This window comes from Strongylocentrotus purpuratus, unplaced genomic scaffold (assembly GCF_000002235.5).
Source record: "Strongylocentrotus purpuratus isolate Spur 01 unplaced genomic scaffold, Spur_5.0 spur5_scaffold_21, whole genome shotgun sequence".
NCBI classification, from domain to species: Eukaryota; Metazoa; Echinodermata; class Echinoidea; order Camarodonta; family Strongylocentrotidae; genus Strongylocentrotus; species Strongylocentrotus purpuratus.
Window position 1 is genome coordinate 13,626,898 of NW_022145607.1, and position 20,917 is coordinate 13,647,814.

A 20,917-nucleotide genomic window follows, 5' to 3' on the forward strand; every position below is an offset into this window, starting at 1 on the left:
GAATGGCTTGAAATCGAGCATCTGAGTATTCATGATGTATGACAAACTGACATGCAATCGATTAACATCCTGGGGAAGGGGTCTAACAAAGTTCAACCAATCTTGGATTTTTTTTTTTTTTTTTTTTTTTGGGGGGGGGGGGCATGTGCTCTGATAATCGCCCTATTCAAATCTGAGAGGTACCCCTTTAACTTAGACAATTTCCTCTTTTCCTTTGTAAGAAGTGCCACTTCCCCTTTTAATAACTACCCCTTTTTAACTCGAATAAGCACACTTTTTTCACATGTAACCCTTCTCCTTATGATAACTGCTCCCATTAAAAAAGAGCCACTTCCCCCTTTTCATAAAGCCCCCTGTCACCTCCGATATTAAAATGCCCCTATTGAAATCTGATCTGTGCCCCTTTGCTTTCAACAAAGGCACATTTTCCTTTATCATAAGTGCCCCTTTTCCATTCTGGTAAAAGCCCCTTCTCATATCTGGTCATTGTACCTTTTCAGAAGCGATAAGTGCCCATTTTCACCTCTGATAATTTATCTTTTAACAAGGATACGTGCCCCTTTTCCTTTCTAATAAAGGACCTATCCCCTTTTCATAAATGCCCCTTTTTACCTCTTATAAATGACCCTATCAAAATCTGATCTGTGCCCCTTTGCTTTCAACAAAGGCACATTTTCCTTTATCATAAGTGCCCCTTTTCCATTCTGGTAAAAGCCCCTTCTCATATCTGGTCATTGTACCTTTTCAGAAGCGATAAGTGCCCATTTTCACCTCTGATAATTTATCTTTTAACAAGGATACGTGCCCCTTTTCCTTTCTAATAAAGGACCTATCCCCTTTTCATAAATGCCCCTTTTTACCTCTTATAAATGACCCTATCAAAATCTGATGGGTGCCCCTTTTCCATCGACAAGTTTGCATTTTCCTTTAGAATAACCTTTAAGTTGGCCTACTGTTTTTCTATCTCAAAATCTTCTGGCTCCATTCCCCGATACGTACTCAACACGCACCTTAGTCAGTCCAACATCTGAATCCATCCTAGTTCTAACTCTGATACGAATTTATTAGCTCTTGATGTCTATATCCGGCGCATAACTTGAGATTTTGCAAATGCATCTGTAGAATGTATCTCTCACTTAATTCACTGAATTTAGATTTCATTTTTTAATTTGATTTTCGATTATTATTTGTTTTATTTGATTTATTAACCAACAGCAGTGCAGTAATACATTTCATACAATTATATTGACTTATACAAGAAGATAAGCTATTGGTTGGTAACAGGGGCCAGCTAATAGCACATGTCATGTGCTAGTTGAGCTTAACCCTTTAAACAGCTAAACAAAGTATGTTGGTTCAAATCAGTTTAGAAACGTTACAAAACAACAAACAAATTAATTTAATATTACAATCGAAACTTTAAAAAATAAGAACATGTACTTAAAGCTGTCTCACAATATACGAAGTGATAATATAAAATCAGATTTGCGTGTGTACATATGCAGAATATTTACATTGATTTTTCATTCATGATTGAACAAATGACTTGCAACTGAAATCTGAAACCTGTATGAATGTTTTATATAACAATATCAGAGTACGCTGTCGCAATCTAAATAGCACTCTTCAATTTCGTCGCCAGCGATTTTCAGTTTACCATATACATTTTTATTTCCTCTTCTTATTAATATGAAATTATTTTCAAATGAATGAATTATAAATTTGTTTCAGTTTTGTATCTTCCGTTTGTTATTATTCACTTCATTCACATCGATTTCACCCTGTTCAGCTAGAACAGTATTAAATTGGTTGGAATCATCGTCGGCAAAAATAACTGATTTAGTAAAACAAAAAATCACTTTTAAACGCAAAACATTTATAAATACATACATGTTTATAAAAAGAAACAATCAAAGTTGCATAAAGTCACACTACAAATGACATTTGATTGGGGAATAAAATAGCCTAGTAACTATTCAGAAGAAAGCTTTTTAGTCTCCTTTTGAAAATTTGCATCGAATTACACTGTATAATATCATTTGAAAGAGAATTCCACAGTTTTGGACCTGTAAAAACAAATGTCTTTTGTGCAAAAGATGTTCTATTTAATGGTAGATGAAAAGAGCTCGCCTGGCGAGTGAGGTAACTATGAATCGAATCATTTCTTACGAACATATCATTAAAAGGCAAAGGTAATTGTTTATTGTTGAGCTTGTAAATTAACTGTTCAAGCTAAAAAAAAATATACAAGTCTTTAATTTTCAAAATGTTATTATTTAGAAAAAAATTATTCGTGTGTGCCCGGAAATCTGCATTATTAATAATTCGAATCGCTCTTTTTGTAATATAAAGAGTCTATTAATTTGGGAAGTTGCTGCACTGCCCCAGGCAATAAGTCCGTAATTCAAGTAAGGAAGAATAAGCGTAGAATACAAGGATAAAATAATATAATGGGGTAGGAAGTGTCTTAATTTGCTTTATTAGCCTTGTGATTGCCAAATCTCTAGAATCACTAGAGATGCCAGGCTTAAACTTGATGATTGTATGTATCAACATGGGAAGATGATCTGGTCAGATTTCGAGTTCAAACGTCAAGGTCACAGAGATCAATTTCTGAAATTACATGTTTTAGCCTTGCTGTCGCGATCCACAAACTAAAGGCTTTTTGTTTTGATTGTGATATGTCATGAATGATGTCATCCATTTCGTATACTGAACTTAAACGGGCGCTGTTGCATTTGTCTTGTTTTTCAAATCGAGCAATGCTTTGTACATAAAATGATAATTATCTTTAGATAAAACAAAGTACTTGCCCTGAAGATTTTTAAACCAACCAAAAGAAAAAGAAATAAAACACACACAAGACAAAACACACACAAAAAACAAAAGAAATCCCGTCTATCCATCCCTCATATGTACACACATAAAGTCACACAAACACACTCCACCTTTTTTCACTCCATTCCCATTCCCCTCCCTCTTTCTAACCCAGTCTCCAGACATGTGAGGAAAAGAGAAGTAATATAAGTAATGATAATAATAATACTTATATCAATGATACAGTAAGTTTAGTTTAATCTATGTTCTCTGTAAAATTATCCCATTTTCGGAAATGAAAGATTAAGGCGCCTTGGATTAATTCTCATGTGCGAGAAGCTGCGTGTTTTTAACCTGAGAGCGCATGCATGAAAGCCGTATTGAGTTAATCCCGGATGCACGATTTGCCCACGAGAAGACGCATTGTGTGTGTCCGAACACCGTGACGTCCTTTTCAAGCCAGAAAATGTTCAACCCATTGAAAGATTCGTCATACTTGTTTAGCTCCCTCTGCGGCTAAACTAAGTTATTTAGCTTAGCTTGAGTTCGTGTCTAATTAACACTGTACTCTGTATGTTTGGAATGGATCATTATGCACAATAAAAACACCGTTTAAAAGGGTTGTTTACAAGTAACAAGGCCTGTTTAAAAAATTCAACAAGGTGTTGTATTGTAATGAACTGTTAGCATTTTAAATAATTACGTTTTATCTGTGTATATATAACCGAATTAATTTTTAAAAAGGAGATTTTTTTTCGGGGAGGTAACTTGGAGGTGTCAATCTAGACACACGGGTTATGGGCGCCCCATTCAAATTTAATTCTCCAGCAATTAATGGAAATAAAGACTGGTGGGGTTTTTTCTATCTCGCCGGTAAAAACAATTACGTGCTGGCCATAAAGCCAATGTGTTGATTCATGAATTCTTGTTTGGAGACTATGCTATTCCATTGTCATTTAACTCATAGAGACAAAACACATTTTCCGGAAGGTTTTAAATATTATTTTTTTCTTTGAACTTGGTATAAAGCCCTCTCCAAAGAAAACATTTTCTCTTGCTCCTGTTCATCTCTTTTCCTCTCTCTCTTCTCTTTCTCTCTCTTTTCTCCCCACTCTCTCTTTTGTTTCTCATGGCCACCCATTATGGGTGCAGTCTGCCTCTATATCCGCATTCTGCACCGTGCCCCCCCCCCGTACGCTAGTGTTTCTCCAGCTTATTATTATCATTATAATCATCATCATCATATTATTATTATCATTATTTAGATGGGGAGGATGATGAATAATGAAAGGAAAGCAATGAATTATAAAAATTCGTTTATAATCGTTTAAAAATTTGGGTTGATTTTACTCTTCCGTTCAACAAATCTCATTAAAATGTGAAAACTGCACTCATTATACATTTGTTTGTCTTCCTCCCTCCCCCAAGTATACGAATGTGTCTCCGGCTTTTCTTTGTTTGTTGTTAGGTGCGGATTACCGGACGGCAGACCCTGTTGTTGTGCATATCAACCCGGGGCTCTTGAGGGGCCCGTGAGGGTGCCGTAGGGCACACGTACGGAACCCTTGAGCACCGCAAGGCGCCCGTAAATATTTTTTTATGAAAATTGAAGAAAAAATTCGTAAGGGGCCCGTCCGGGCACCGTCCGGAGCCCGCACGGGACCCGTAAGGTGCCTCACGGGCCCTTTACGGGTTTTCTACGGGCTAACGGTCAGTTAAAAACGCCGGGAGAATTGGGAGCAGCCAACTCAGCACCACGGGGCCCGTACGGCTTAGAAAACTGTCCCGGCGCCCGTAGGAACTTGACGGCAGCCGGCCGGAAATTCCCAAAATGTCTGTTTTTACTCGCCGTACGGGCCCCGGAGTGTATATGTGAAAGCCCCATTAAAAGGCAATCCACATTTTAATAAATCATTAAAGGCAGAACAAAATAAGAGAAACAGAAAGGCGAAAGTTAAAAAAATATGAAGCTATGAATGTTTGAAATATGAGATCACTAAATCTATGCAAATCTCAAATTGGAAATTTGGTCAGTAGATTGTGACGTATTTTTATTCAAAACTTCTCTCTTTGTCGTGTACGAAAATATGATTTCTGTTTTTCTGCTTCCCTCTCTACTCAAAATAAATATTATAGTTAGCATATTATTATAGGTCCTCTACAACTAAAAAAACATCGTGGGCCATACATATTGTAAAATTTTGGAAGGTAAAAGAGAAAAATTGATTATGGGGAAATTCATTGATAAGTTTGTGGCCAAGAAAACAAAAGTTATTATGTTGCCTGGATTTGATTTACTTAATCAAAATGGTGATATGTTTGCTCATCTAGCGATCTAATGCCCCAACCATGTTAGAACTAGATCACTTTTTTTTTAATCTCAAATCTTCTAGCTCCAACCCACACACCTCAGTCAGTCCCGCATCTGAATCCATCCTATTTCTAACTCTGATATGACTATATTAGCTCTTGTTGTCTATCCGGCGTATAACTCGAGATCCGGCAAATGCATTGGTTGAATGTATTTTTAACTTAATTCAATTTAATTCAATACACTGTATTTAGATTCCATCTTTGTATTTGATTTTTGATAATTATTTGTTTTATTTTATTTATTAACCAACAGCAGTGCAATAATACATTTCATACAATTATATTCACTTATACAAGAAGAGAAACTATTGGTTGGTAAAAGGGGCCAGCTAATTAACCCTTTTAAACAGCTAAACAAAGTATGTTGGTTCAAATCAGTTTTGAAAACGTAACAAAACAACAACATAAATGAATTCACTATTACAATCGAAACTTAAAAAAATAAGAATACGACCTGTACTTAAAAATGTCTTACAATATACGAAATGGTAATACAAAAATAAGATTTTTGTTATTGTACAAATGCAGACTATTTACATTGATTTTGTCATTCATGATTGAACAAATGACTGGTAACTGAATTACGAAACTTATATCTAGACCTTGTTAAACTGACATTAATAGGAAATCTATCCCAAAATTTACTGCCCACAAAAAACTCTGACAATATTATTGAACTTGTGTTTTGGAATTCCTTTTGTATTGTTGAATAGCTATGCTCTATAATTGTAATTAACTAGAACAAACATGAAAGTAGAAATGATAAATCTTCTAAATTCTACACATTTAGGATTCGCAATCTTTTAAACAGTGGAATTGTAGGAGATCTCCATGTACTACATGTTATAGCACGAACTGCCCTTTTCTGTGAGTACCGTATACTTAGGCTAGTCCTCTATAAGTGCCACACACCTCTATTCCATAAGAAATGTATGCTTGCATGAATGTTTTATATACCAATATCAATATCAATATCCTCTTCTTATTAATATGAAATTAGTTTCAAATGAATTAATTGTAAGTTTATTTAAGTTGTGTATCTTCCGTTTGTTGTTATTCACTTCATTCAAATCGATTTACGCTGTTCAGCTAGAACAGTATTAAATCGGTTATAATCATCGGCAAACAGGCGAAAACTGAAATAGAGATTGCTCTTTATTCCGCCTCATATAATCACCGTATTCTTTATCTTCATTCGGCAATTCATTTGCTAAATTCGGTCTAAATTTTACAAAATATTCATTAAATTCATTAGCAATATCAAATACAGATGTAATAGCATATTTTCTCCATGAACCTGTGAACATGTTTATCCACCTCAGCACTTTTAGGTGATCTGCTTTTCCCAGCTAACAATTCATTGATAATGGCCCATGTTTTATTTGTGTCCTTCGGATTATTTTGTAACAAATCGCAATAGTAGTTCCTTTTTGCATTTTTCTCTCGCCTGCGTAGCAAAAAGCAAGACATAATTATGCTTCGCTTTTCCGGTGACGGCGGTGACGGCGACGGCGGCGGCGTCAACATCAAAAACTTAACATAAGGTTAAGCTTTTGAATTGTTGATATAATTTTAAAAGGATAAGTTCTTAGTCAATGAAACTTAGACTATAGGGTTATCCAGTATTTCCAATCATGTGAGTACTGGGAGCCCCCCCCCCCCCCCCCTATGATCTCGGCCGTCGAATGTCTGATGAACACGAAAATTTTCATATTTGTAGATATTTACGTAAGGAACAAGATGGTATAATTAGTTTTTTCCTAATATGCAAATTTTGTCGTTATAGCCTAATTAATTATGCAAAATGCTAATTTTATGCATTTTACAGAGAACTCTACATATTTGTCCGTAGACTTGTGAAGAATCTTGAAAATGTATTGAATAAATGTTTCCTTCATCTCAAATTCATGAGGTTTCATTATTTTGTATGATATTTGAAAATGCATAGGTTAATTTGCATAAATTATGAATACGCAAATTACGCATTCATGAATATGAAATCTGGAACTATATTTAGGGAACTAGAATCATTACAAAAATTGTCAGACTCCACTTTTTGAATGTTGAAACTAATTATTCATATGAAACTTCCTTTCTAACACAAAATAGTTATTTGATGTAATTAATAATGATAATTAATGCAAATTTGATGCGATTTTCAACTATTTATTTTCTTATGTATTTTATTGTTTTTCATTTCTTATTATAGCTATTGTTTTATTTCTAATGTATTCTTTTGTTCTGGAATACATCAAGTTACTCTGAGAAACATATAAAAGCAATTTGATATCAATTCATATCTTCACATTTCTGCTTGTACATGAATATATGCAATCATAGCACTTTCTTATGACATGCGCATACTAATTGTTATGTTACACTTTACAGGTATATCCGATTTTGACGAAAATGGTATCAAAATGTGCGCAAGACGTGAGGAAAAAAAGTCATGAAACGACAATTCAAAATTCCAAGCGGTTGCGGCGCGATCTCCATAAATGTCGAGGGGGGGGGGCCTCCCACCCCCCCCCCCCCCCCAGTACAGTAAGGGTTAGGGTAAGCTGTGATTACCTCTTTTGAATTAAATACCGCTTCACAGTAATTAGTATATTTATTTCATATTCCTTGTCAAAAAGAGGGAAGCAAAGTTTAGTTAAGACAGCTTCCCTGATCAAATAGGATTTAGAAATCACAAATGGCGGGAAACAAATATCAAGTAAAGTATATAGTAGGACAGAAAAGCGGATCGTTAGGAAAGAATAAAGAATCAATAGGTAAAAAGGAAACAGGGGGGGGGGGAGTTAAAATTACAAATAAATTCAGTGATAGTCAGAACACGTATGAAAAGAAACTCTTACAATTTACTAAGCCTATATAGTACTCCACTCGTCACTACTCATTGTATTCTCAACACCTTTAGAGAGTTCGCTGTTCGACTTGACTTATCAAACCGTTTATTTCGTCTCGCATTTGGTCTCGCATTTGACACAGTTTCTGGAGAAGAGTTTGGTCTGGCCCACCATCGGGTTGGTCTTTATGACTGCACGATGACTTCTGCAAATGAATAGAAAAAATAATTTAATAGAACAGTACATGTACGTAAACGAAAGACCCCTAACGTAAGTAAAATGTCAAATTAAATTACTTTCAGCCTCACTATATGGTAGGCTAGATGCATCTTTTTTGGCCTAATTAGTGATAAATATTTGTGAACAATCGCTCTGCCGGACTTATCTCTTTAAATCCAACAAAAATATATGTATGGCCTCAGGCTCCCTACCCCTTATTCACTTCTTCTTAAATAACCATCGCCATAACCATCGCAATAACCATCGCAATCGCTTCCGAAATAGTTGCTGTGAAGTCCTCAACATTCTGTTTCTTTTCAATTAACCTTGGCAGTTCCGAATCCAGTTGCGAAGTCTCTGACGACCCAAAAAAGTTCTTCAGCCCTCTTCTTCCCTCCTCCCTCTCCTTTTTAGTAGCACGGGGGGGGGGGGGGGCACGTGACCCGGTTACCCCCCCCCCCCCATCCGCCAATGATAGATAGAATCATAATAAAACATAAATCTATATTTTACCTGGGCACGAAGTTCTTGCCTCTCTTGGTTCCTCTTACAGACCGCCCTCACGCTTTCTCGAAGCTTTTCAAAATCGACAACGGAGGTAAACCACATTCGAAACCGAGTTAATTTAGACCTGCGTGACAGTTGTATCTTTAGGTATTGAACCGTGATGGGGAGACATCTAATGATGTATTTAGTTAGGGGCGTACTGAAAGCTGTGTTCTCTGCGGTTATGATTCGATCCACCTGAGCAAGGGATGAACAGGATGTGTTATTTCTGTGTTAGAAACTGTACGTGCTACATTATTACTCTTTCATATACAAAACTCCAGAATACATTACAATGATAAACATGATTCTCGACTGCAGAAGGTACACATCAATGCAGCACATGTGATCACTGTTAAAGGCAATGAAGTACACTCGAATAAGTCCTATAGTTCGCCAATTGCATTGGCTACCCAAACAAAAGACAATCATATTACATATTTGTCAGACTACCTTCAATATTTTACACGGGCAGACCCCTGAGTAATTGTCTAAGATGGTGTCATCAGTAACTTGGCCAGTGAAATCACTGCGGCGGTTATCAGAGGCCATGGACGAGACTCGGCGTTGTGGCCTGCGCCTGTAATCCAGATAAACGTGGAAGTTACAAACTGATTCAGCCGAGGACGCAGGTTCGAAACTGACCGGGGAAACTGATCACGTCTTTCGGATGACGTTTAAGGTCGGTCCCCAGACGTAAATAATCATATCTGATTGATACACGTCTGTAAAAACCCAATACACACACACACACACACACGCACACGCAACGCACACCCACGCACACACATACGCACTGCATGGTTGCATGTGCCGATGACGAGAACCTACGGATACAGATCCTTCGCTAAAGCTGCACCCGTTCTCTGGAACTCACCTCCTTCTCATGTGAGGAATTCCGATTCCACAAAATAATTCAAATCACAAATGAAAGCGTATTTGTTTATCTAAGAATTTACTTTCACTACCTGTTGATTTTCTAGCTGTTGAGCTTTTTTTTAAAGTCTTACTTAATTGCATATTCATTTTTGTCGCGCCTTGATCGAAATTTTCGGGTAAGGGCACGTTATACATTCGTTTATTATTATAAAGAAAGTTTGTATAACAATGCGTATAGGCCTACGCATGGTTGTCATTAAAAGTGGAAAAAGAAAAAAAAAATTGACATTATCTGATCTGTAAGTTTTAAAGTCGCAAGGGGCATACCTTTTCCGATCTTATTTTGACAATACTTCGACAAATTCGCCAACAATCGTTTCTCGTAAATTAAGCTCATGAAATAGGATGACTGTAAACCAACCTTGAGTTTCATATAATAGAATGTTGCCTTCTGCCGTATGCGATGGATATCTTCAACAGCCACACCAACCTGTAGAGGACATTAAATTATTCCAATATATACAGTGCGTGCCAGAAAAAACGAAACCGAGAAGTATCGATGTTTTATCATAACTTAATCACAACCATGATTAATGAATGATACATATTTGGAAAGCTTAAGGTCTCCTCTTCCAGTTGATGCTACTCACGTGATGCATATTTCACGCATGAGTGATTAAAAGCAATTTGAAGGAAGGAAACCAAAAAGACATTTGGTGGGCGGTATCTGAATTTCGAAGAAAAATTCACATTTCTAGAAAGTTGAGTTTCTGCCCTTTTATATGACACCTCAATCAGGACATATGAGAGAGGAATGACAAAGTTCTGTTTGTTTAAAGTAGTGCTTGGATTTCCATAACTTTATTAAACGAATTCGTTTTAACTGGCTGCCTGCCGTATCAATAAACGAAACTAACAAAAGACTTAACTCCGTTTCGTTGACAATCAGCCGTACACGAGAGTCTTCATGCATGGCTGATTGTCAACCAGAGGCGGCCCTCCCGGGGGGGGGGGCACAGTGCCCCCCCCCCCCAACTTTTTCAGATACCCCCAAAATGCCCCTTTTTACATAGGAAAAGTGCCCCTTTTATTTTGTAAGAAGTGACCCTTTTACATAGGAAAGGTGCCCCTTTTACTTTGACAAGTGCCCCTATTACTTAGTAAAAGTGCCCCTTTCCCCTTTTCACCTCTGACGAGTGACCTTTTTATTTTTGACACGTGCCCCTTTTCCTTCGACATGTTCCCATTTTCCTTTGCAATAAATGTTCATTTTCCATTCTCATGAATCTTGAAATTATCTTGCATAAGTGCCCTTGTTAATCTCTAGTAAGTGCATCTTTTCAGGTACGAGAAGTGCCCCTTTTCACTTTTAATAAGTGCCTCCTTCACCTCTGATGATTGCCCTATTCAAAACTGAGAGGTGCTCTTTTTACTTTGACAACTTCCCCTTTTTTCCTTTGTAAGAAGTGCCCCTTCTCCTTTTAATAACTACCCCTTTTTTAAACTCGAATGAGCGCACCTTTCATTTTAACATGTGCCCCTCTTATTTTCTTATAAGTGCCCCTTTTCCTTATGATAAGTGCCCCCATTAAAAAGAGAGAGCTCCTTCCCCTTCTCATAACTTCCCCTTTCCCTTTCTAATAAGTGCCCAATTTCCTTATGATAAGTGCCCCCATTAAAAAGAGAGAGTTCCTTCCCCTTCTCATAACTTCCCCTTCCCCTTCTCATAACTACCCCTTTTAAACATCTGAACGGTGCCCCTTTTTCATTCAACAAATGCACATTTTCCTTTATTATAAGTGCCCCTTTTACATTTTCATAAGTGCCCCTTTTCATATCTGGTCAGTGCCCCTTTGCAACTCTGATAATTCCCCTTTTAGTAGTGATACGTGCCCCTTTTCCTTTCTAATGAGGGACCTATCCCCTTTTCACCTCTTATAAATGACCCTATTAAAATCTGATGGGTGCCCCTTTTCCGTTAACAAATGCCCATTTCCCATTTTCGTAAACGCCTCCTTTTCATCACTGGTGAGTGCCTCTTTTCAAGTGAAAAAATGCCTCATTTTCACCTCTTATAATTATTCTTTGTACTTATACACGTGCTCCTTTTCTTTTCTAATAAGTGTCTTATCCCTTTCGATAATTGTCCCCTTTTCGTGTAATCATTAAACGTGCCCCTTATTTAAAGCGACTAAGAGCAGTTTCCCCCAAAGTTCGCTCGCTGCGCTCGCTCGCATTTAAAGATTATATAATTATGTTACTTATCAAAGGTCTTTTCAGTTTTCCGTTATGAGAATGTGCTTATAACCCCATCACGATTGGCTTTTTTCCTCTTTATAAGATGTAATTTTTCGCACTGCGACCTCACAGATCTTTCAAAGTTTTCTCGCTCGCTTCGCTCGCTCGTAAATGCATATTCAGACATCACACCCAACTGTAAAGTTTGATGCTAAAGCGATATCTTGTATGATATATGAAGAGAAACAAATATTGAAATCATCCCTGATAATGTAATCACAATGTAGGGGTATATACCAATGTCTAAAAATTGTATATTTTCGCTTTGAGATTTCCCACTGTAAGTGCCCTTTTTCCAGAAAGTGCCCTTTTTTGTTGGTGCTCCCCCACTTTGAAAGTCGCTCGGCCGCCCCTGTTGTCAACGAAACGGAGTTAAGTCTTTTGTCAAATCTGCTTTTTGCTACGGCAGGCACCCAGTGAAAACGAATTCGTTTGTTAAAATTATGAAAATGTAAGGGCTACTTTAAAAAAACAGAACTTTGTTATTCCTGGCTCATTTTTCTTGATTGAGGTATCATATGAAAGAACAGAAAATGAACTTTCTAAAATATGAATTTTTCTTTGAAATTCAGATACCGCCCGCCAAATTACTTTTTGGTTTCCTTCCTTCAAATTGCTTTTAATCACTCATGCGTGAAATATGCATCACGTGAGTAGCATCAACTGAGAGAGGAGACTCTAAGCTTTCCAATTATGTATCATTGAATGATACATTAATTATGGTTGTGATTAAGTTATGATAAAACATCGATACTTCTCGGTTTCGTTTTTCCCGGGACGCACTGTATATATAAATATATATATATATATATATATATATATATATATATATATACATGTATATGCAAAGAGGGATGATAGAATAGTGGTCGCGTAGCTTCAATCAAATTCTTCATTGCTCTCCTCCTTTTTAGAAACTTTTGCAAAGATTAAATTCTAACTGAACGCCATAGGTAGATTTTTTCGACAGTATTTGCGACCGTGTAGTATACCGAACGTGATTCAAACCGTAAACCAAGAGATCCATAGTCATGTGACCTATCAACCAGATGCTTACCAAAAGGTTCATTGCGATAATGGGCATCGCGATGACGAAAACCACGAACATTATTCTTGTGATAACTTCTGAGAAGACAGCTTTCGTGAAGTCGTCCTCATGATGTGAAGTGGCATTCTTACTACGCAGATAGTTTTGAGCATGAAATACCAGATTAAAATCCAGTTCGCCTATCGTCATGGCGATCGTCCGAAGGAAGGAGTCCCAGAAAGAGTGAAAATCCGGCTAAGAAAGAGTACATGAAAACAAGTGGTGACCGAGAAAAACTGTCATTAATATTGTATAATCTTCAGCAGCCGGCAAGTGAAGAAGCCAGAATGTCGTAAAAGCCATGTATTGACAATGGTAGTAAATGCAGCCGACGCAGTGTCAATATTTTAGAATATATCTGTAAATCGCTTAGCGAATCGTTGTATCGATGTATTGGGCGCTATATAAAAGCCGAATATTATTATTATTATTATCAAAATTGCTTTTACGCTGTGCGACATTGAATTCATGATGAGTATTTAAACCAAAATATGGCTGAACCAACTTTTAAAGGTTTAGAACGCTGTGGGCAGCCTTCAGGTCTAACTCCTACAGCTACATAACAGACCAAATACAGGACAAACAAAAAATATCTAAATTTCAGTGAAAATTGATTCTCTATATATTTCTCTATCAACTCATGCCGACACTGCTTGGGTCCTAAGCCCCGGCCCGACCAGGCACCGCCCTTGCTCTTTCCTAGAGAGGAGGGAAGCTTTATCACATGGTCGCCTGGTTCAGAAGTAACGTGTTGAATACCAGAGCGAATGCAATCTTTTAAAGCAAGATGACGTTAAAAATATCATCTCTCAATCTCTTTAAAAGAATAGACTGACGCCGCCCCGGTTCTTCTGTTTTGAGGAGAGAACTTTTTTTTTAATTACATACCGCCTCCCCCCCCCCCCCAAAAGGAGGGAAAATACATACGCGTGTACCTGGCATATACCTAAATAACACTGGGGGGGGGGGGGGAGGTGTCTTATGCTCACCTGGTTCTGAAGTAACATGTGGAATGCCAGAGCAAACGCATTTACGAACAGCATTATAACGGCTAGGAATTGTAGTGTGCTGCAAAGAACGTCTGAACATAAATACAATATGTATAGTGTTATGAATCTTAATTATTATTTATCATATGCATAATCATGTTTTATGTTTTCCCATGGGCATTCGATGAGTTGGTGAATGAGAGAAACCACCACAGTCTTGGGTAACACTCAAAGTTGTTTTTCGTTAATATTTTGCTGTTTTAGTAATAATAATGATAATAATAGTGGGTTCTTGTATAGCGCTCATGTCAGTCAGATTTGACCCTCCTGGCGCTTCCAATTATTACCCTGGCTTAAGCACGGCTGCCATACGGCGCTTTAGCATTTCAAGGAATAAATTCCTACCAGGTACCCATTTACTTCACCTGTGAGGGATAATAAATCAAACAGGTAGAACTCTCTCGTTGAAATAAGAGTACATATTGTATTGTATAGGTCCTCTCAACAAAAAAGGATATATATATATAATGCATCGTCTGTTTAGAGCCAGAAGGTCATTAACCCTATGTTGACCATGATCAACAACTTCTTCGATAATGTTTATTAAAAGTGATGTGAAACAACTGTGTGTAAGAGCGCTATAGAAATGAATTTATTGTATTGTATTGTATTGTAAAATGATACATGTATTATAATATTCTAACTCCTGGCAAGCAGACCAGATTTTGAAACTTTGATCTTTCATTCGTTTTGTGTGATGAAACGAATTGGACAGTTGACCATCACTACATCACAGTGACATTATACCGATTCGAAAACCTACAGAAGACTCGGAGGTTGAATTTGAATGAAAATACTTTAAGTCTATTTATCTCACCTTATTTAATGCAAGACTAAGCAATGCATGCCATTGTCATAAACTAGTTCACTCAGCCGAAAATAATTCATTATGCGTCGTTGAAACATCACCGTTTTAGTGTGGTACGGTATGTCACTGAAACAGCTCCCGTAGGACTTTTGTGCCAAAATTGTTTTTTTTTTTTTGTTTTTTTTTTTTGTTGTTGCATTTTTGGATTCATTGAGGTCCAAGCTATGAGAAAATGATGGGGTTCAAATTTTCCCGAAGACACCAAATTTCCCTATTGCGCTCTATATAAGCCATTTTGGCGCCCAATATGGACCCCCCCCCCCCCCCCCCAGGACAGGAAGGAGGGGTCTGAAAATTTGAACCCCATCATTTTTGGCCAATTGGGACCCTTTTGAAGCCAAAACAGCAACAACAAAAAATCAACTTTGGCCATACCGCACTTTTTGTAAGAATTTGGGGCCATACCTTCAAACATGATGACGTAGATACCAAAAGTCAATGTCTGCCGAACGTAGAGGGCAAGGTTTATCCAGGCCAGGAAAATAGCCAGTGCTCCACAATTCCATTGCCATTTCTGTCAGATTTAGACCAAGATATACATTCATTGAAAGACTTTCGGCTAGTTCACTAGCCTTGTCCATCAACCATTATTGTGGGAATTATTGCCATGACGTTAAACGTAATCCGAACATGATTTCGACGTGTCATACTCATATTCAAATTTACCTTGAGTTAATTTTGTTGATTGTCTTTGCGAAGAGTAGCATCTGATTCACTTTCAAATGACAAGCTAAAAATGAACGTCTTAGCATCGTATTTAAGACATAGATTCCACTGATAATGCATGTGCAAGACTTGTCTATCGTCGGTCGAAATTCACTTCAACCGCATCTCTTCTGAGAGAACTCCACTGGTTACCAGTCCGTCAAAGAATCTCATTCAAAATATTGTTAATTGTCTATAAATCATTGAGTGGTCAAGCCCCTAATTACATCACAGAATTACTTCAACTCAAAGTCGTAGCCTGCGCACTTCCTCAGATAAGTTATTGTTTCATATTCCCCATGGCAAAACTAAAGTTACTCTTGGGGACCGTGCTTTTGCTATTGCTGCCCCCAAACTATGGAATAGCTTGCCAATAGAAATACGAAGCACTCCATCTCTCGATGTTTTCAAATCCAATTTAAAAACGTATTTGTCAACTGAGAGATCTTATTTTGTAGAATTTAGTAAAAAAAAAGGAGCTCTTAACCAGCGCAGCTGAATATATTTTGTATAAAAGCTGCGCTATATAAATGTATTATTATTATTATTATTATTATAATTAAAAATATAAAACTATATCATAATAAAGGTACAAACAATGAGAGTTGATTTTTCACTCCCCACTTTTCCAACGTGACTCCGATAGGCCTATTCCTTGCAATCTGCTACATTATACTTTTTTATAAGTTGATGTACGTGTGGGACATAGTTTTGGACCAATTTTGCCAAGTATATCTGCAGTTTCCTTTAAGGAAACTTACAGTCTAAGGTTTGAATATATAGGCCTAATATAGCCAGTGCTTATTCATAGGGTAAAATAATTGCTCAGAAGGGTTTTCTTACTTCTTATTCCATTTTAAAGGATACATACTCTCTGTAAATATAATATGCTAGAGGAGAATTGCCATGGTAGTCGTTCTAGCTTTCCAGACAAAACGACAACATTTCCAGAATGTTGGTATCAATCATGTGCTTCATTAGCCTAAGGAAATTTGGAACAATATTGTGAGTGAGGACAAGCTATGAATCTATAGAAGGAAGGAAAATTAAGAGGTTACGTAGAGAGTGTGCTTACCTCTCTTAATACGTATCCATCGTACGGTATGTTACTGTTGATCGGAATAATAAGGGCAACCGTCAGTACGTAGATGGACCACTCCAAAATGCGCTGATAATCAAGGTAGCTACGACCCTTGCTGAAAATCTGAAATATCTACAGCAGAAGATATGAAACCGTAAGATGCTAGCCAAGAAAACGCAAGATTTAGAAACGGATTTTGATTGCATTTCAGTAGCACTTAAAAAAGGGTCAGAATATATGTTTATCAGTCTAAGAAACGGTAGACCTTGACAGTGGTATTTGAAGAATGGTGTTGAAGAGAGAAGAGAAATATATTGATTTAACCTCTTGTCTTGCGCTCATCCGAGTAACCCGCAAGAATTAACAAAAAGCCAAAATCCGACATCGGCATACAGTACCCAAGATACTTAATGTAAAATACAGGGGTGTCGATTTGTATCCGTGGTTGGGGTGATAGGATGATAGGTGCCAAAATATTTTCGGCAATGGATCAAAGCAACCAATAGGTAGAAGCGTGTGGGTCACTTGTGCCATCTGGGCTAAATGGAACCTATTATGTATCCCATATGGGGCCAATATTTAGTAACCCATATGGGATCTATCTGGGCCAGCCCGTGTGGGTCCCAGATGGGAATAAGCTGGGCGTACACATATGGGTAGAATATGAATATGCCTATATGGGTAACATATGGGGAAAATCTGGGTTAACCCACATGGGATATATCTGGGTTAACCAATATCGGTACCAGATGGGATTAAGCTGGGCATACCCGTTTGGGCCCAGTTTGGTATGGGTCCCTTCTGGGTCCCATGATTTGTCTTATATTGGTCCCATATGCTTCTTGGGTGCAGATGCCTTAGGGCCCCCGATGGTTTTCCATACTGAGCCCATGTTTCAGAGAATATGGGACCCATGTCTCTCATTATCTCTAACTCCCACTCTCTACTTTTTTTTTGCACTTTGCGCTTCGAGCTTAACATTTAGCTCGTTGCTTTTTAACGCTGCGGCTTTGCATTTGTCGCACTGCAATTCTATGATGGTGTTGCTTGAATAAATTCATCAATTCCTGATGAAGCCGTTTGAGCGAGAATTCAATTTATTCTTGTCTCATATACGTTTGTCTCATTTACTTCGTTTTTCTATTTATATATGTATGTATTATGAAAATGAGATAGCAAAATGTGATGTTATTGATGGTCATCTTGCGAGTAATAACCATTGACTACTCTCATCGGGCTCTCATCATTAATTTTTCTCTTCATTTTTTTTATGGTGAATTATTGGGGGGATGATTGTACAGGCCATCCCCCACCTGAAATATTAGGGGGGATATACCCCCCCCCCCCGGATTGACACCCATGGTACAATAGCAATAGCTGCATTTTTGATGATGTAACTTGTTTGATCGCCCTTTTCCCCGTATTGAAATACACTACTTCTTTTACATGCTCATTTCTTATTAACGTTTAATGTTAACGTATATTTATTATAGTGATACAGTGCCCTTAGGTCGAGCAGTTATCTAAGTGAAATGGGTATCTTTTCAAAGTAAATCGACAAATAAACAAAAACCATTACATGATCACAAAGACTTTCTAAAAATCAACTTTCAATACTTTAAATTGTATTTCCTGTAGAAATCATGCTCGGATGATTAATGTTCATAATATCATTCATCGTGGTTGTGTTTTGTCATTGTTGTGTTCACACAAGCCTCGTGAAATTACCCCCGGTTATATGTTGAAAGTCGTTGCGATCGTGTTAACTCATGTCTAGGTCAATTTTGCTTTACGGCTAAAATACGCCGGCCGTACGCCCCCAAAATCGAGAGATAACATGCGACGGCCGCAGAGAATCTGCGGTGGCCTCAGGGTCACCCTAGGGCGTATCCCTTTCTTTACTGGGGGGTGTTTCATAAAGAGTTCGTAAAATTACGCATGACTTTACGAACGACTTGTATACGAAGTGCCAGATAGGATGCCCAAAGTTTTTCTGATATTTCCAATAACGTCAATTAAATTATGGCAAAAAATATACTTTGCATTAAAAATGGTCGTTATAATAAGAATGTTAATCTACATCTGCACAGTTCAACTTCATAAATAATAATAATGATTGAGTATCTCATTTGGCTTTTCATATGCAAGTCGTTCGTAAAGTCATGCGTAACTTTACGAACAGCTTTATGAAACACCCCACAGGACGTACAGGTCGCCGTGTGATTATAACGCGGAGTTATAACTGTTTTCATTTCTAGGTTTGCTGTAGCGATTAAACACGCCGTGTTCATGCCGTAGAGCGGTTCCACGGCGATCGTACGTCTGGCGTACGGTAGCCTTGCGTTTTTATATACTCCAAGGGTGAAGCGGTAGCATCAGTCTGCCCGCACGGTCGCCGTATGGTTCCCCTTCGGCCGCCTTGCGGGTACCTTGCGTCTGCGACCGTGCATCATCAATTCAAAGGCCGTACGGTAGTCGCAGATTTTCTGTCTCCACAAATTAAAAATACGCCATGTGACCACTTAAGTGACCACTACCGCATGTGACCGTGGGATTGCTGTGGCGGTCCTATAATTGCTATTGACCGTACGATATTTTTAGACCGCATAGGCATAAATCAATCTTTGTTCTTTTTCTTTCCTTCTTTTTAGGGGGTACTTTTTAAATAAAAAATGTTGTTTCCTCTCAAAACAAAGTTATTTCCCCAATAATACAATTTTATTTCTAATATCAAGCGATTGTAATGCACTTTTTTCACATAAATGTATTACTGAAGTGTTTTCATATTTTTTTTTGTATTTTAATACATGTAGTTATATTGTTTGATTTTTGGGGAAGAAAATTATTATGTAAGAAATTTGAAAATAAATGGTATATTCTGTTTTGAGTGGAAGAATAAACAGATCTAAAATATATACCTCTTTGATAATGTTGAAAATGACCAATACCATCAAGAATATCCAACTTTTTCCCCCGAAGAGGCACTCGGCAGAGTACGTGTCATCGGGCATGATCTTATCCGGCGGGTCGTAATACCAGAAAATGTTCGTTTTGTTTGCAAACTTGACGTAGAAGGAAGATGGGTTCACCAAGACATAGCCGGTGAGGAAAGCAAGAAAGAAGAGATAGACGAAGAGCGTCATCGAGTGCGCAGCCGATCCCAGGATGCGCCATTTGTGTTCGATGAGTTTGATGGAGAGAGGGTGGGTCAGGAGATTGGCGTGGCACTCCTGTTCTTGCTGTAGGTCAAAGGTCAAAGGTAATATCAATACTTCAGTTTTGAAAGGTGTGTTAAACTCCGATCTGCCCAAATATTTACCGACTTGATAGACAATATATGTTTTAACATGTTCTCTTTTACAACTTTGTGACTAAATATTATGATGTATAACGCACTTCCAGTTTAGTCGCGTTTAATCACCGAGATCTTTTTAAATATTTAAATAGAATATGTGGTAAATTGTCAACTTATTAAATTCTCTAATTTGCTTTTTTTCATGTTACATTATAATGTATGACGCTTCTTCCAATACAAGATCATAATGATTTCAACTGACATAATTCAAGATTTGGATAGACGAGTACATGAATATATCAGTGTTGTGATTACGAAATAAGTGTTCAGAATTTATTTTGGTTATACCGATGGATTTTAAAAATCTATCCCTTTCTGTTACTGAATTATTGAATATCAAGTCTCAAACTCTCGGTCGTAACCTTCGTATTACGCAAGACACATTTATGTTGCAATTACCTCCATATAAAATAATGATAATATTTAGCTTTTTAATAGCGCTTAATACATGTCTCTAAGCGCTGTACAAATATACTATTACCCCGGTCACTGGATGCAGTGCTTGCCCCAAAACCATAAAACCAAAGTAACCCTCGGAGACCTATCATTTCTTTGTGCTCCCCCTAGTTTATGGAAAAGATTACCACTAGAAATAAAGAAAGCCCCATCAATAGACAAATTTTGATCAAGACTGAAAATCATTTGTTAATGTAGTTTGTATAGCACGGCATTTACGAGCTCTTGCAGCGCAGTAGAATATATCCACATAATTATTCCGCTTAACAAATTATTATACAGTGCGTCCCAGAAAAAACGAAACCGAGAATTATTGATGTTTTATCATAACTTAA

At 37.5% G+C, this 20,917-nt stretch overlaps 1 protein-coding gene across 1 annotated transcript; it reads right to left on the reverse strand.

Annotated features, from left to right (window-relative positions):
- Positions 1–7,756: 7,756 nt before the first annotated feature.
- Positions 7,757–13,123, reverse strand: LOC105445289. The gene is made up of 4 exons (XM_030994437.1): positions 13,039–13,123; positions 10,105–10,173; positions 8,772–9,002; positions 7,757–8,244 (listed from the first exon to the last, which is right to left on the reverse strand). The coding sequence occupies exons 1-4, from the start codon at positions 13,087–13,089 to the stop codon at positions 8,107–8,109; spliced, it is 489 nt and encodes a 162-aa protein (XP_030850297.1). The 5' UTR covers positions 13,090–13,123; the 3' UTR covers positions 7,757–8,106.
- Between the last annotated feature and the right edge of the window lie 7,794 nt (positions 13,124–20,917).

Coding starts and splice junctions, on each gene's coding strand:
- LOC105445289 (XM_030994437.1), bottom strand. CDS start 13,089: ATGTTCGTGGTTTTCGTCATCGCGATGCCCATTATCGCAATGAACCTT. Junction 10,174..13,038: donor TTATCGCAATGAACCTTTTG/GTAAGCATCTGG, acceptor TGTCCTCTACAG/GTTGGTGTGGCTGTTGAAGA. Junction 8,245..8,771: donor GGCAAGAACTTCGTGCCCAG/GTAAAATATAGA, acceptor ATTCATTTGCAG/AAGTCATCGTGCAGTCATAA.